General features: G+C 37.5%; 1 protein-coding gene across 5 annotated transcripts in view; it reads left to right on the forward strand.

Moving 5' to 3' along the window:
- The window catches only part of LOC126332472 (sterol regulatory element-binding protein cleavage-activating protein), a 298,242-nt gene that overhangs the window by 244,206 nt on the left and 35,314 nt on the right, over positions 1–18,722 (forward strand). For all 5 annotated transcript variants that reach the window (XM_049996613.1, XM_049996609.1, XM_049996612.1 and 2 more), the window contains exon 21: positions 1,582–1,727. In XM_049996613.1, coding sequence (XP_049852570.1) covers positions 1,582–1,727 — 146 coding nt within the window. The remainder of the gene's footprint in view (positions 1–1,581; positions 1,728–18,722) is intronic.

Raw genomic sequence — 18,722 nt, forward strand, 5'->3', positions numbered from 1 at the left:
CATTGGTCTTTTGACAGCTGCTTTCATTTCGCATAATTTCTGTTTGTCTGCGGGGCAGTGACTATGTTTAAAATGACTGTGCAAAATTCTCTGCTTTCTCGGCAAGTTCATAATATGTTTGTTGAGCCAAGATGGATCCTTTCCCTCCCCTGTATTTTTGCTAGGCACGTATTTCTCTAGTACGTGGTGCACAATACCTTTAAATTCCACGGACACAGAAGCCGCGAAGACATTATAGTCGGTAACACCTTCTTCTAGATTATCTTCCTCTGTTTGTCGCCAAGTTATCTAATATGTTCCCATCTCGAGTTAGTTTTCATACCAGTTGCTCAAGGATGTACCATATGTCATTGCAGATATATCATCCTCACGTGTCCAGGCTGTATGGGACGGATTTTTTGGTGTGGAAGGGTTAGCAGCTGTCAAAATGCAGGTACTAGGTATTGTTGTTGGTTGGGAGGACCAGGAAGGACTGAGGATACAATGTCTTTGGCTCCAAGTACAGATCATCAACATATCATCATTGAAACTGAACCAGACCAGGGTTTTGGGACTTTGGGAGACTAGGCAGGTTTCCTTTAGATGGCCCATATAAAGACAGGCATAGGAGGGTGCCATGCGGATCATAGCTGTGCTGCAGGTTTGTTTATATACCTTTCCTTCAATGGAGAAGTAATTGAGTGTTAGGATAAAATTAGTAAGTTGTATGAGGAATGAGGTAGTGGTTTGAAGTCTGAAGGACGTTGAGAGATATAGTGTTCAATAGTAGCACCACTATGGGCGTGGGGGTTGATGGTGGGTAAGCAAATGGTGTCAACAGGGATCCAGGCAGTAATGTGGTGGGGAGTTGGTGAAGGAAGTGGTTGGCATCTTTGATGTGGGAGGCCAGATTTTGGTCAATAGATAGGAGGCATTGGTCAGTGAGAACTGAAATTCTTTCAGTGGTGGCACAAGAATGAGCTACAATGGGGCATGCAGGTTTGTTTTGTTTGTGAATATTGAGGAACCTGTTGAGGGGTGTGTGCAGGATGTCATTGGAGTGAGGAGTGAATTGGATTGACGGAACTGAATTGGATTGGATTGTAAAAGTCTTCGCTTTCCAAAATTGTATCTGTCTTACCGTAAATTATAGGAACTATCTTAAAAACAATCATAATATACTACTGTATAATAACGCCGAGCAAATGAGAATTCTTTTAAACAAATTCTAAAGAATATTAGCAAAAAATAAAGGAATTGTTGTTTGGCACATTGGTGCAAAACATCATGTTGTTAAACACTGTCAAAGTGGTGAAACACTTCAGCATTACACCACATTAAACTATATTAAACTAGAACCAAAGGTAATCTTATGTTAGGTTCTTAATGCAGTGTGTTTTCTTTCTTAATTTTGTATTTATTTTTCATTTTGTTTTTAACACCTTTCTTATTTTTTCATTGAAGTTTATGAAGTTGTATGTACTATATAACCTCTGTAATTGAAACTGGTAGGTGCATAAGAATTTAAGATATAATAGGAATGACATGTGATGGGTAAATTATTTAAATAACATTTGTGTGGTACATGATTCATTGTTACAGGGACATGCATGTATAGTATACAAGCACATGATGGAGCGGTTTTGTCTTTGACATACTCAGCAAGTTACGTAATTAGTCTGGGATCTGATGAGAGGCTTTGTGTGTGGGAAAGGTTTCAAGGTCACCTTCTCAATACCATCAATCTAGTGAGTAACTTCAATTGGTTGTTTTATTACTAACATTAATGATTTCCACTTCAGGCTTTCATTTATTGCTTCTTGATAGACAGTATCTGTAAAGTTACATTTTAGGCCAGACCTGTTACAGTGTAAGAATCAGACAAGAAAGTTTGTTTCATTATTATCCATCAGATAACCCAATGAGAATAGAAGATATAATGTGAAATTTGCATGCTATTCTTGCTTAACATTATTTCGTTTAAAATTAGTAGAGTAGTGGCTAAAAATTAAAATGTAAAAGAAGAACAGTGACAAAAATCTTGAGTGACAGACCGCCTATTAGTTTAAAGTTGGTATGTAGTTTTGATACGTTTTGGGTACATTTTATGTATGCAAATATTCGAACTTCGATGTATCTGCTACAGTGGCGAACACTGGGGCGCATGTTAACTGCCACTCTTAAAATAATCCCTCAGGCTGTGCTTAAGCCATGTGTCCCCAGAATGCTTTCTTCCACGAGTGCTAGTCCTCCACGCTATGCAGCAGAACTACTCTGAAGTTCAGAAGGTAGGGGATTGAGGTACTGGTGGAAGTAAAGATACTAGAGCAGGTCATGAGTCATGCACAGATAGCTCAGTTGGTAGAGCAGTAGCCCATTCAAGGCAGAGTTCTCATTGACGTACTGTTCCATTGGTTCTTGGTAGAATATTTTATACATTGTGAATGAAAACACACATGATGCTGGTGTAATATTCTACAATATTTATTATTTTTTGTTACAAACTGGTCTTTGGCTCTCACTCCATCATCACATACAAATTTTTGTAGGATCAAAGATTGTAAATAGTGCATCTACCTAGTAACCCAGTTTCCACAGATTATTTTTTATTTAGGCATAAAACAAGAGAGATTATTTCAGTGAAAATGTGATGTAAGGTTATTTAACTTAGATAAAATATGTGACAAATCAACTAATGAACTATAAAACAAATCACAAAGCTGTTCTGAGAAGAAAATAAATTGAACAATAGACATTGGTGACACTTCACAAAAGAGTGGCTGAACCAAATAATTTTGTCTTTAACAGGTCCTATGTTACAGACAGATATAATGTACTAGTGAGATTAAGCAGGTAACTGAAGCAGCTGTGTTTGCATAAAGTAAAATTTTCCACAGACCAAGTGAAATTATAGTAACTGAAATAAAGAAAAAAAAATGGGGCATGTGAGTTGGAGGGACAATTTACAACTTGGCCTGGCTGAGATAATCTACATCTACAGCTATACTCTGCAAACCATCGTTTGTTGCATTGCAGAGGGTATTTCACATTGTACCAGTTATTTCGGTTTTTTCCTGTTCCGGTCACATAAAGAACATGGGAAGAATGATTGCTTAAGTGACTCTATGTGTGCAGTAATTTTACCCACAGCTGAACTTATGTGATCATTCCATTTCATATCCCTGAAAATTGTTAAGCCCAGGTGTTTGTATGAGTTGGCCAATTCGGCCAGTGACTCATCGAAATTATAGTTATAAGATACTACATTTTTTTCATTTTGTGAAGTGTGAAATTGTGCATTTCTGAACATTTGGAGCAAGTTGCCAATCTCTGCACCATATTGAAATCTTATCAAGTCTGACAGAGTATTTCTGCAGCTTCTTTCAGATAGTGCTTCATTAAAGATAACTGCCTCATCTGCAAAAATCCTGATTTTACTAATAATATTGTCCGCAAGGTCACTAATACACAGTATGAACAGCAAGAATCCCAACAAACTTCCCTGGGGCACACCCGAAGTTACTTCCACACCTGACGATGACTGTCCATCCAAGATAACATGCTGTGTCCTCCCTACTAAAAAGTCCGTAGTCCAGTCACATATGTTATATGATACCCCATACGATGATACTTTTGACTGTAAGCATAGGTGCGGTACAGAGTCAAATGTTTTTCGGAAATCAAGAAATATGGCATCTACCTGGTTGTCTTGATCCAAGCTTTCAGTATGTATTCAAGTTGGGTTTCACAGGATCAATGTTTTCAAAATTTATGCTGGCTGGCATTGAGAAGGTTATTCCGTTCAAGATACGTCATTATGTTTGACGTTAGAATATGTTCTAAGATTCTACAGCAAATCAGTGTCGAGGATATTGTACAGTAGTTTTGTGGATCACATCTACTACCCATTTTGTAGATGGGTGTGACCTGCGTCTTTTTCCAAGGACTGGCATGGGTTTTTTGTTCGAGGGACAATCTGACAGAGATTCCATCAAGGCCTCGAACTTTGTTCGGTTTTAATGATTCCAGCTGTTCTCAACACCACTGACACTAGTACTTATTTCATTCATCTTTTCATTGGTATGAGAATTAAATTGGGGCAATTTTCCAGATTTGAAAGTGGAGTTGAGCATTTCTACAGTTTCAGTTCTTGTCTCATTTGTTAGGGACTGGACACTAACTGTAGTGCCACTAACAGTAGTGGCGATACCTGTAAGACACCGCTAGCCCACGCCTCTCGCGGTGTGCGTTTAACCCCATTTAAATGACGCGCCAAGCGCGCGCCCAGCGGCTGTACGATTAATTAAATAATCGGCGTGCTAATCACAGTTGAAATCTCTGGTCCAGAGGGACGTGAAGAGGCTGTGGTCCAGAGAGAGAGTAGAGTCAGTCGAGTCTTGTTCAGTCTTAAGAGTCAGTCGAGCTAGAAAGTGTCTTGTGAAACGATCATTCTGTGGATAATATTAGTGTGATGATTTCTTTTATATGTGTTGTGTTGTCTTCTTCGATGAGTAAAAAAAAAAAAAATATAGGTAAAATAAATTTTTGTGATGTCCATCAATAAGTTCATTCCAGTAAAAATAGAACCACTTCCCTTCACCTTTATTTACCCTTTTTTGTTTTCTTTCCTTTCAACAACAAAAAAAAAAAAAAAAAAAGAAAACAAAAAATTACCACCCCCCCCTTTTTTTTTTTAAAATTCCGGACATCACACAGTCTTCACACACAACCAGAATTTCTTTGGGTTCTATGAAAGATCGTTATTGCTTTCTTGACAGCCAAACACATTTCATTCAGCTTCTCTCTATCTATGGGGGACTGATGGCCTTAGATGTTATGTCCCATAGTGCTTAGAGCCAATCTCTATGTATATGCTTTGTTTTACATCTACGACGCAGCAATCTGCTTGTTTAGAAGTTTGTTTTACTGTGGAGGTTTCCTCCTATTGTGAACTGTTTTACTGGGTACATATCTATCCACTGCGAGATCAGCTATTCTTTTAAACTTGAGCTAGAGTTCCTCTAGATTTTACACTCTATGATTTTACATTTCCCATGATTGTACACCATAAATTTGTAGCCACTATGAAAAACTAATAAGATCAATGCTAAAAATTCCCCCTTTTTTATGTTTCTTCCTATTAAAGTTTATGCAATTCTGAGCTCTTACTCAATATCTCACTTGACATTTGAGGTTACTGAACAAGTTATAGGTGGCACAAAAGACAGACGGTTCACACCATGCATAACGGCAGATTAAAGGGAATATTTTAGGCTGTTGCAGGAGGGGTGTGACGTGAGACAGGAAATGCTAATGTAATCTACAATCGGTATTGCCAACACAGCTTGCAACATTTAGCTTCACCGCTCAATGATGATGGATCAAGGAAGTTTCACACAACTTTTTGCAGTAACTGACATAATCATGATGTGGTGGCACTGTGTGGGTGACCAGGAATGAGGTTATTGATTTGTTGATCACTGTAGTGTCAAGTTGATGTTTATTATGGACATGTTAGTGACGGAGAATCTCAGCTGTACCAAGAACTCTTTAGGGGAATATGTTTGTGATTGCACAATGTGCAAAGTATTTGTGATGAGGAAGAATTTGAACATTATTGCTCATCATTTTACTTGCATCAGTTTAAGTTATCATCTTAGGTTCTTGCCTAACCACACACTAGAAAATCACCACATATTCAGAAATAAACAGCAAAGTATTTGTAACAAGGAAGAATATAAATTTTATTGCTGCTTGTTCCACTCGCATAAATGTATGCTGTCCTCTTACATTTCTGCCTAACCACATACTGGAAAATGATCACACATTCAGAAATAAATGGGCAATTATTTATTTCAACCTCTGTTCTTTAACAATACAGAAATGCTTAACAAATTTGAATATTGCAGAACATATTGTATTGCAATCGTAACAAACGTGATAACAGTGCTAAGTTAATAATAATAATAATAATAAACCCCGTGGAGGCCCGGGAAAAGAATAGGCCTCCGGTATGTTCTGCCAATCGTAAAAGGCGACAAAAAGAACAAACCACTAATAGGGCTAACCCCCCTTTTTGTGTGATTAGTTGGTTCAGGACAGAACTAAAGAAGCGCTGTCATGGTCGGGGACAACGTTTGGACCCTATGCCCGCCCACAATGGTAACAACGCTGCTAGCCAACTGGAAAATGATTTAAATCCAAATACAGGTGTTTTGCAGGATATGTTTCTTGCAACCACCATAGAAGGAAAACAAAGACAGAGGATGAGATGGTCAGATGAAGTTAATCAATACCTCATGTTCTGTTATTACCAAGCAACAAACCTAGGAACCAACACAACTGGATACAGATCACAAGTATACACAACATTTATTATCAGATACCCAGAATTAAAATTTTTAACAGAACGATGACTAGCTGATCAGATCCGTGTAATAATAAAAAATAACAGGATACCCCAGTCAGAATTAGAAAACATCAAACAACAAGTACAACAAATACTGGAACAAAATAATGTGCAATTAGAAGAAGAAGAAGAAGAAGAAGAAGAAAATACAGAGCAAACAAACAAAGAACAACACACTTCAATTAAACAATCAGAGGAAAACGAAATCTTAAGACAGCCACCAGAACAAGCCAAATAGAACTCGAAGTAACACACATGTTAGATATAGAAGAAAAATTTCAGCTGACATGTGTAGAATACAAAGACACAAATACAGACATTAGACCATTCTTGCATAGACCGCCAAATAACCCACAAGTCGAAACAACAATAAAAACTAGCAACACAATCATACACAACAAAATAAATGAAAACACAACTATGGAAGAGTTACAACTACTGGTTTATATAAGAGCACTCACTACACTAAATATACACACTAGGCAGAGATCAGAACAAACCAACACACAGAAGAAACCCACAAAACCAGCATGGCAACACAGGCTACAGATCAGAATAGAAAAACTGAGAAAAGACATCAGACAGCTAACACAATTTATAAGAAATGGAATGTCAGGAAAAAAGAAGAAAAAAAAACAGAAAAGGTTAGGTAAAATCTCACAACAAGAAGCGATAGAGCAATTAGATGAAAAGAAGCAGAAATTACAAGCATTGGCCAAACGACTTAGAAGATACAAAAAAAGTGAAAATAGAAGGAAACAAAACCAAACTTTCAACACAAACCAAAAGAAATTTTACCATACAATAGATAACACACACATTAAAATAGACAATCCACCAAACATAACAGACATGGAACATTTCTGGAGCAACATATGGTCAAACCCGGTACAACGTAACAGGCATGCACGGTGGATACAAGCAGAAACAGATACATACAAGATGATTCCACAAATGCCTGAAGTGATAATTTTGTAACATGTAGTCACCCAACAATTAATTCTACTCACAATTAGAAAGCCCCTGGAAAAGATAAAATAGCAAATTTCTGGCTAAAGAAATTCACCTCAACACATTCATATCTAACTAAATTATTTAACAGTTACATTGCAGACCCATACACATTCCCTGATACACTTACACATGGACTAGCTTATCTGAAACCTAAAGATCAAGCAGACACAGCAAACCCAGCTAAATATCGCCCCATAACATGCCTACCAACAATATACAAAATATTAACATCAGTCATTACACAGAAATTAATGACACATACAACACAGAACAGAATTACAAATGAAGAACAAAAAGGCTGTTGCGAAGGAGCATGAGGATGTAAAGAGCAACTGATAATAGATGCAGAGGTGACATATGTAGCTAAAACTAAACAAAGGTCGATACACTATGAATACATTGATTAGCAAAACTATTTTAATATTGTACCCCACTTATGGTTACTACAAATATTGGAAATATACAAAGTAGATCCTAAATTGATACAGTTCCTAAACATAGTAATGAAAAATTGGAAAACAGCAAGAAACAAGACAAAAGCTATAAATACTTATGCTATACCAATATTGACCTACTCATTTGGAGTAGTGAAATGGAGTAACACAGACCTAGAAGCACTCAATGCACTTACACGATCACAATGCCACAAATATAGAATACATCACATACATTCAGCAACAGAAAGATTCACATTAAGCAGAAAGGAAGGAGGAAGGGAATTTATCGACATAAAAAACCTATATTATGGACAGATAGACAATTTAAGAAAATTCTTTCTAGAACAAGCAGAAACTAGCAAAATACACAAAGCAGTCACTCATATAAATACATCGGCTACACCACTACAATTTCATAACCACTTCTACAACCCTGTAGATCACATAACATCAACAGATACGAAGAAAGTAAATTGGAAAAGAAAACACTACATGGCAAGCACCCGTATCATCTAACACAGCCACACATCGATCAAGACACATCCAACACAAGAAAAGGCAATATATACAGTGAGACGGAAGGATTCATGATTGCAATACAGGATCAAACAATAAACACCAGATATTACAGCAAGCATATTATTAAAGATCCCAATACCACAACAGATAAATGCAGACTTTGCAAACAACAAATAGAAACAGTAGATCACATCACAAGCGGGTGTACAATACTAGCAAATACAGAATACCCCAGAAGACATGACAATGTAGCAAAAATAATACATCAAGACCTTGCCTTACAACATAAACTTATAAAACAACACGTTCCTACACACAAGTATGCACCACAAAATGTACTGGAGAATGATGAATACAAATTATACTGGAACAGAACCATTATAACAGATAAAACAACACCACATAACAAACCTGACATCATACTCACCAATAAAAAGAAGAAATTAACACAACTAATCGAAATAGCCATACCCAATACAACAAATATACAAAAGAAAACAGGAGAAAAATACATCCAACTGGCTGAGGAAGTCAAGGACATGTGGCATCAGGATAAAGTTGACATACCAATCATACTATGAACTACAGGAGTCATACCACACAATATCCACCAGTACATCAATGCAATACAGCTACATCCAAACTTATATATACAACTACAGAAACCCGTAATTATTGATACATGTTCAATTATACGCAAGTTCCTAAATGCAATATAACATATACCGTACAGTTAAAAGGAAGTCACACTTGATCAAGGTCCGCGTCATTTTCCATTTTTGACCAGACATAACGTCTGAGAAAAGAAAGAAATAATAATAATAATAATAATAATAATAATACCACTGAAAACATGTTTCTGCTGGAAACATTATTTCCTACAGTGTTTCACATCTGTTTACGACTTTGTTTTTTGTCTCTGTTTCTGTCCACACTGGCGGCAAACATTTCTCCGTGTATTCACATTTTTTGCAATGCTGTTTGTTGTAATGTTTTTGTATTGTCTGCCACATCATATCTAGAGATGAGGAAACTGTAATATGTGCTGTTGCATTGTTAATACAAAAAGGTTTACGCAAACAAAATGAAAGATGATGTCATTTGTTTTTTATTTCTTTTATTTATTTATTTATCGTGACTTGTGACCTGAAGCCGTAAGCATCTCCCAGTGTTTCGTAGTTTTAAAGAACAAGGTTGTGCTTGTCAAAGAATTTCATAATTAATTTAAAAACTACGATATTATTTTGATTGAGAGTTTGTATACTAGTTGGTAATGGTCGATAAAATCGGATTAGTTGTTGTATGAAATCGCTTTGTTGGTTTGCGTAATTTCGTCTTAAGTGAGCAAAAACATACTATAGAACTGGTGGAGAAAACTTGCTACATACAGGAACTGAATATGGAAGCCAGCTTTAGTTTCCATAACTTTGCTTGGATATCATCTAACAATTTTGAATTTCTGGCAAACATGGTATCACCGTGTCTTTAAAAAAAAAAGAAATTCCAGAAAAGCAATTACAACCAGATGTGCTATTAGTCTTAGCTTTTTGTCAACAGGAGAGTCATTTCAGAACGATAAGTATTTATTTCACATTTCAAAGCAACGTATGATAAACGGTCTAATTTTCTTTTCTACACAGTCTTTCTCAGTATTCTACCACATGTACAGCAGTTTTCTGCAACGCGTCTTGTTTTATTGTTGTTCTTGTACTGCTTTCTTCATATATTCTGTAAGCAGCCATCAGCCTGGTACAGCAATAACAACTCAACAGTGTGCTGCCTTGTTCACTGCTCTCTTTTTTTTTTGCCCCCTCTCTGAAAAACTTAATACAGTGCAAGGAAATAAAATACCTAACCATTCTATACAACAGACAATACAATACAGTCATTGCTACAAAGAGATGCTTCCGTGTTTTGAAAGATGTTTCCAACGGGTGTCCACATCAGGTAGCTAGAAACACTTTTTGAAAACATGTTCAAAGTTTAGTGTGTAGGAGTCTTGAAGTCTACTTGACCCAATTAAACTGCCTTTGGCTATAGAAGGAAAGCACACACCCCCACGTGATAGATTCCAACACCTTTCACCATATTTCACAGTTTTAGATTTAATCCACTATGTTCTTCAATTTTTGCTTTTTTCTGGGTAAACAAAAAGGAAAGATGACTCAAAAACAAGTTTCGATGTATAATTTGTGCTCATAGCATGTTGGAAAATAGCTTGATTACCTTTTACCCAACCGAGTGTGGTGGCACAGAGGTTAGCACACTGGATCTGCATTTGGAAGAACAATAATTCAAATCTGCATCCAGCCACCCTGATTTAGGTTTTCCATAATTTCCCTGAATCGCTTCAGGCAATTACCAGGATGGTCCCTTTTGAAGGGCACGGCCGATTTCCTTCCCCAATCTGAGCTTGTACTCCGTCTCCAATGACCTCACTGTCAACGGGGCATTAAACACTAATATCCTCCTCATCCTCCTTGTACCCAGATACCAATTTCAACTTTTTGGTGAGTTTTTACTTGCTTTTATGTATCTGTGATTTCTTAAGAACTGATGTAATTCATTACCAAAACTATTGTATAAAATTTGTACTTTACATTTAATTTCCATCACTTGTACATATTTTATACAATATATTGGTGAGGATTATAATTTTTAATCATATATGACAATTGCATATGTTTTTGCTCATATTTTGGAAGTTTTAACATTTTCTGCAATTCTAAATTTTCCTCCGTTTTGTGGTGTTTTGAGTCTAGACCCGACAAAAATGTAAAAGAAGTGTTTCACTGTATATTTGTATGCTGTTTTTAGTTGTCGTTTGTACTTTGGTCCTCATTGTTGCACAACAGCGTCATGGTCACCAATACCAGTTTCAGTGTGGACAACATGAAAGATGTCAGGTCTATTTGTTGCCATTAGGGTATTTCCATTATGAATGGGGTTCATAACTATCTGTTGTCGGTAGTTTTCAGAGAAGGCATTTATTAATGCTTTACATGATGTCTTATCATGTCCATCACTAACAAAATTGTAATTTTCCCAATTAATTATTGGATAATTAAAGTCTCCACCGATGATTACAGTATGATTGGGGAAACTTACATACAAGTGAACTGAGGTTTTTTTAAAAGCCGCTACAACTATAACTGGTGAGTAAGGGAACTGTGTCAATCATTTAGTGCTAAGCTTGGGCAAACGGACATACTTTTGTTAATGTCTCTTATTTCAATGCCGTTCGTCTTCCTTCCTTTATGGATGTGATGTAAGACATCATGTTGTACTTTTTAACTATGTCCTTCTTTAAGCAGGTGGTCGACAAAAGAAGAGCCTCCTTTTCTAAGTTTCCAATGTCTATGGTTTTCTTTAAAGTAGGTGCACATTGCTCTGCCTGACTGACCTTTACAGAATTTGCTACAATAACAGGTGATTTTGTGTCTTCTACTCTTTTTCCAAAACAGAAGTGCTGTCTTCACCTCTGGGCAAAAGTGTCCAGCAGTATTGTGTACGTACATTAATGTTTCCAAGTTCCTAGATTTAAGCTTTCTGGTTTGAGGTGGTGTGTTGGGAACTGGGTAAGAAAGTACACATGCTGTTTCTGCTTTTTGTGCATTTTGGAATCTAGCAAGGCAGAAGTGTAGCCATTGTTTCATTGCCTTTAATTCCAGTTGGAAGTTGTTATCTCTCATGGGACTGATACTAGGTGAATGAAAGGAAGCATGTTAATGGGTCACTGAGTGTTGAGAATTAGCAGCTATTAAAATTCCTGTAAATCTTGGAAGTATGAAATGATCACCAGTGTTTATGATTAGATCTAAATAATTTATGTTGTTACCCCCAAAACTCCAATTTGAATTTTATGCAGTTGTGTTTAGAATTTAGCTTCTTGAGGAATGTTTAAAGTAGTTTTGCGGTACCCGTCCGTAAGTGCCACACATCCTCAACATACCTAGACCAGTATCCAAGATCAGAAGAGAGTGGGTTCTTTTCCAAGAACTGTTTTTAAAAATGCTGCAATCTCATACGAAATGTTCTGTTGCAGTTCTTGAAGACTGTAAGTTGTTGCACTACACGTTAGGCTTGAGGGATCCCACAAAAAGTAATAGCACACCGACTGATGAGGTGATCTGGGTGGCCAGCTACGTCCGTGACCAGACTGACCTCTGCTAACAACTCTGTCAGGTGTGAAGATTGAATAAATGTGCTCCAATGTTTGACCGGCTGTATGGGCAGTTGCTCCATCCTGTTCGAAATAACTAGATCTCTTCCTCCTCTCTTAATGCATCCAGTCATGTACACTTATCCTGGCCACTTTTATCTACCCCACCGTATATATTAGTGAATAAGTTGCTGGCATCAGAAGAAACTAGATTGGCACTAGATGGAATTTGAATGTCTTTTAACTTTTTCACTAAGTAAGCTGATTTAAGAATACCATGACTAGATTTGAACTTGGTTTTGATTTTGATCAGGTCAATTATTTCTCTGGTTAATTCATAACGTAGAAGACACAACAGGACAGATTGGGATGTTCCTATTTATGGAGATTAGGGAGGGCATTCTCTGTGAAAGTAGTGGGATTCGTGTTAGTGATCGAGTAGGTATCACAGTCCACTTTATACTTTTAGACAGTTTAAGAACACGTTTAATGATAAATTTGTGTGGGATCTTTCAGCATCTGTTGGAAGTTGGCAGAACTTAGGTAATCTTCCACTTTGTTGAAATAATCACATTTGTTCATTTAGATAAAAATAATTTCATTTGCTGAATATGATTACTAATACTTTTTTTTTCCCTGAAATTGTTATTCCCAGTTGCTTTTTGGAAACTTCTTGTGATGAAGCTTTCCCCAATACATTGAGTTCTTGTTTGATCATTTTTAATACTGAAAAATTGTTAGAATGTTGATATTTATTTATGTATCTGCTGTTTAGAGTAGCTACCTGGTACAGCGTCAGTAACTGTAGCTTTTCAGTACAGGTGACTGCTGGGTTAGCACTATTTAAGTTTTGAAACCACACATCACATTTCGTGCACATATCACTATCTTCAGGTTATGCACCAAGTGCATCTACATTATATGCTTCACAAAGTTTTGAAGATGTTGCTTGTGTAAAACTTGTTCCAATTTCATCCACTTTCTTATTTACATACTGTTTTCTTCTTGTGCTTCTTACCTTTCCTGGACATTTAAGAGGGGATATAGTAGGGGCTACAGCAGAAATGCTAACATTCAATGGATCAACAACTTCACACCCTGGAATATAAACATCTGCTCTGTCTTCTTTAGTTTCACATTCGGTTGATGGTGATCGTTCAGGCGGGATGTCGTTAAATTTCTTTGTGTAGTGTACTGTGTTGTCCAAAACAAGACACATCCAGGGCGAAAGCACCACAGGCACAAAGATGCGAGCTGGTGGCGGTACCACAGACACCTGCCACTTGTGCGAGTTCCACCTGCACCATGGGCACTGAGGACAAAGATATCAACTTTCCTTCAGCAAATTGCTGGCCGAGTACAATCCTCCAGTGACCGGACGACAGCGTACGGAAGCCTACTCGGAAGATAGAAGAGCAGCTCTTATCCACTTGGTTATAGATCATTGTCTGGGCTGACATGTAAGGAAATGGTCCGATAAGAGATATCGAAAACTACACTGTTAATTTTTTACACAGGAATGCACTGTCATAATATTAGCTGCTAAGAAGCACTATGAGTTTTTTAAAAAGGAATTGAAAATTGCCAGGTGGCGGTAAAAATGTACAACCCTGCTGGCACTGTAGCAGCTGTATGTGCGCAACTAGACACACACACAGCCGAGGTTGGCGGTACTTCGTAAACGGGAACCACGAAACAACCAGATCATAATTTGTAAAGGACATTGGAAGTTACCGTTCGTTGATAGTTTCTATGACACTACAGTACACAGTTACTATTCTCTCAAATTAGTCACTCAAGTAACATCTATTACAAATACTGCTTTCTGCAGTATTGGTAAGTACTGACGATTCAGATAAAGCTGAATTAATATTTATTGTTTTTTCGTAATGCATGCCTGCTCCCCCCCCCCCCCCCCCTTCCAGTTTCACGGTAATGGGGAATCCAATTAATGTTCTCAGTTTAGCAATGATGAAATATGAAAAATGTGGTTTGCAGCGGAAATCACCTACATCTTCTGAGGAATTTGTTAGTAGATTTAGTTTACATTCATTCGAATGATCCTGACATATTGTTGAAAATTGTGGATACATTAGAAGAAATAGGAAATAACTGTGCCGACTGTGTGAATTGTGCTTCCGACATCAGTTGTGCCACTAACAATCGTGAAGAAGAATACTTTCTAAAAACACACTTACTGCAACAGTTTTCAGTTGTCAGTTTGTGGGTCTTATGTTGATGAGTTGCACAACGGATTGATCTGACAAGTACCCTTTGGCTCCTTCAAGCAGCAATTTTCACCCCATACTACTACAAAAGTCAGACAGATGCTCCTAATGTACCAAAAAGAAATGCCTGAAAAATTTTCAGCAATAAATATTTTCTGGAGTCATCCACTGTAAGAAGAAGACACAAAAATATTCTACTTTCTTACATAACTAGTGGGATACCTGGGTACTGGGGTATTGCTAGTTACTGTAAGAAAAACATTAAACGAATGGAAAATATTATTTATTGCAAAATTTAAGAAAATCAAGTGAAACTTGTATATGTAAACTGATACACAAATTTCCGGGTTCTTTTCGGATTAGGAGGTTACCTCTTATGGATAGGAATCCTGTTAATGACATTTATATACAAAGTGTGGGAAAGCTCTTTTATCCCTTTTCTTTAAGAATGTTATTTACTCGGCAGAATGGCTGAGAGTCGCGCCTACTCAACTTGAATAATTATCCGATTGAATTTTTCTAAGGACGGTCGAAGCTGTCGCGTGAGAAATGTAGTGGAGTGACATGAATGAAGTATGTTATTTCTAATGGAGCAAAGATGGGGCTCGCCTACACTTTAGCACACAATACCGTGAGCTGCGACAACTGCTGCCTGCGTCGCACGCCACTGAAAAATAACAAAACTGGATTGACCTTCGCCAATCAAACTCTCACTACGCCTTGATGAAGTCAAGGACTCCTATCTGCTCCTAGTCTAACTATTGGCGTGGTACACTGATCAGATAACCAGTCCACCGCGATGCCACTCAATGTTCGCTCGCAGGTGCTGTGTTCACACCGTACATTAAGTGTTGCGGCCAACACAGTGAATAAATGCTTAATCGCGAGCGATTCAATATAGAGTATCACTCCGATTTGCTAGTGACAGAGGTGCTCTCTCAGTGCAGTACTGAGTAGAGACTTTGTTCCTAGCTCTCTGTGTACACCCACAAGTGCACTCGCTCCCGCTACGTGTTCCTGCTACAAGAGCAGGCCGTTGTGTCTTGAATGTTTGTGTACACCATCCTCAACTTTTTAATCTCGGTGCACACTTGCGGTTTATTGAATTGATTTGCATATCGATTAAATGGAAATATGTAAAATTGATTCTACCCTATCGAGTTTGGGCTCGAATGAAACATCTTGATACACTGAATATGATGGTGAGGTTGGAATATGTAAGAAATGAAGGTTAGGACACCACGCCACCTTACACAGTGACAAAGAAAAGGCAGTGAAAAATTGCTTAAACGAAGGAGGGAAAAACACATGAATTTACACAATATGCAAAGGCATTATCGTTTCATAAAAATCAGAGCGCGAACTATACAAATGGAAGAATGAATTACATGATATGCGCCAAATGGAAACCCGAAACCGTCTGAATGAAAAACTGTTCAAAAGATTTATAACTTCTCTTGAGAGGCTATGCACCATTACCAATGGAGATCTACAAGACTGGGCCCTGCAAATTGCATCTGACATGAACATTGAAAATTTCCAGGCTTCATCGATCTGGCTGCACAGGTTCAGGAAATCATACAGAATAGGAAGTCGCAAAATTACCAAGTTTACATCATGTAAACATGCATGGCAGCTGCCAGGGATAGTCAGTGCAATAGAGAAATTCACAGCTGACTTAAAGACGAAACTTGCCGTTATCGCCTCAGCTGCTGTTTATAACGTTGATCAGTCAGGTTTCGTGAAAGAACTGCATGCACACTGAACTTAAGCATTTGGTGGTGAAAAAAGAGACAGAGTCAGTTGCTCAATCAATGAACGCAATGACACATTCATATGTGATGATGCCAGTGGTAAGTATGAGTGGTTTACTGTTATCGCAGCTGTATATCTGTCTTCAAGAACCACAAGCAAATTAGGACAAAAAATAAAAATAAAATGGACTCTCACTCTCTCTCTCTCTCTCTCTCTCTCTCTCTCTCTCTCTCTCTCTCTCTCTCTCTCTTCTCCCCCTCCCAAAAAAAAAAAAAAAAAAAAAAAAAAAAAAAAAAAAAAAAAAAAAAAAAAAAAAACACTTGTAATCGAAGTATCAGAATCTGTAAAAATGGGAAAGAATAATTTTCAGCATTTTGTTCGAAACATCATCCTACTAGCTGCAGAAACTAATTCATTGCTTTTGTTGGATTCATGATCTGGACATAACAACACCACTGTTTTTGTGGAGGATGACGGAAAATCTGTAGATGTAGTGTGGATTTGCCTGGAACTACTAGTGCGATTCAACCTCTCGATAAAGAATTTTTTCGTGGTGGAAAGCATTTTGGGAAATTATCAGACAACGTAATTTCTGATAACTCTTTCTCATTTCAGGTTTATCAGAAGAACAGTATTCTTAAGTTCCAATCATTTGTGCATTACCAGTTTTCTTCACCACACTTTACGAATTTGATTAAGTATGCCTGGTATGCAGAACACTGGCCACGACCATTTCTGGCTCCATCCCCATTCTGTCTAAATAAAACTAGTGGTTACTGAAAAGTGCCTGACTGCATCAATTTTTCCTTTGTCCACTGAACCTGGTACTAGAAAAATGTTTGTTTTTGTCATTCAATAGACACTTGGCATTTTGTGATGACTACAAGGAATAAACAAAGAACTGTTTCACTGATAGTCAATTGTACAGCATTCAAACATTATAATAAGGAATAGCCTACAGGAATTGTTATAAAATGTAGTACTGCAAGACACATTTCATTTCAACAAATTACAAGTGCTTATTTGAATGGAAGGAATTGGTGACATCAAACACTGCCATGATTTTATTTCCTCTGCTAGCCACTTTTAACTGTCAATATAAAGTTATTCAAAAATTGTTTGTGTACTTTAAGCCAGGTTTTCACCGGAGCAAAGAAGCTAACAAGCACGAGCAAAAGAGAATTCTGTCTGGTGTACTCGGTAGGTCTCTTGCAAGTCTTTCAACTGGATGCCACTGCAGCTACTTACATGTCCCTAACCTTCCCCAGTTAGCTAATTGGAAAATGGAGACCTGCAGTTTAACGTGGAATCTGAACCACATGTCTTTTGTGGCCACTCCAATAGAAGTCAATGCTCGGTTAAAAATTGGAGTGAAAAAGTTGTGGTCTGAAAGGGATTTGATCCCACGCTCCCTGTATCCTGAAGTGCACTCTTTGCCACTAGACCATTTTTGTTTTAGGGAGGGGGGATCGAAAAAGAATATGACTGTTAGACCTTACATGCATAGTGGAAACACTACCTGTGTCACCTCATAAGATGGTGCATGATGTTGGTAATTAGTGTTCTGTTTATAAATTTTCCCTCTATGGTAATGAGAAGCCATGGAAAAATGGCAGCCAACATACACAGGAAAATTTTGGACCAATGCTAAGGAGAGAGGTAGATGCAGTTCGGTGCAGAGTGCATGATCTCCATTCATGTCGCACTTCCATACAAATTGAGACATTTAAATTCTTCCTTTTCTGTGCCATTTTGCATACTCCGTCAAGAACAGCATGTTCAATGTAATATCTCTTTATATTCTACTAATTATCCGTGTACAATTCTATGAGTGAATTACGTTTCCTACTTGGGCATCTATATACTCACAGAATCGATGACCAAAGTAGTGCAGTACTATTACTATTCCATGAGCACATAATTACTCTTTGCAATATTCCCTCTGGTGTGTGTTGAGAGGACTCCTAGGATCTTCTCCGTGCCAAATTGTAATTTTGCTATCGAAATTACTGGAGGAAAGAGATTGAAAATATATTGTATGCTAATCAAGAGAATATATACTGAGCATTTACATCACAGACTGTTATACTCTAATTGGCAATTTGCACAGATGTGTCGTTTTGTTGGTCATCAGAAGGGAACTTCCGATGAATTGGAAATGAACCTGCAATCTAAGAGCTCCATTATTTCACCGGACGATTAAACTCTATCAAAGCAAA

This window comes from Schistocerca gregaria, chromosome 2 (genome assembly GCF_023897955.1).
Source record: "Schistocerca gregaria isolate iqSchGreg1 chromosome 2, iqSchGreg1.2, whole genome shotgun sequence".
Lineage (NCBI taxonomy): Eukaryota > Metazoa > Arthropoda > Insecta > Orthoptera > Acrididae > Schistocerca > Schistocerca gregaria.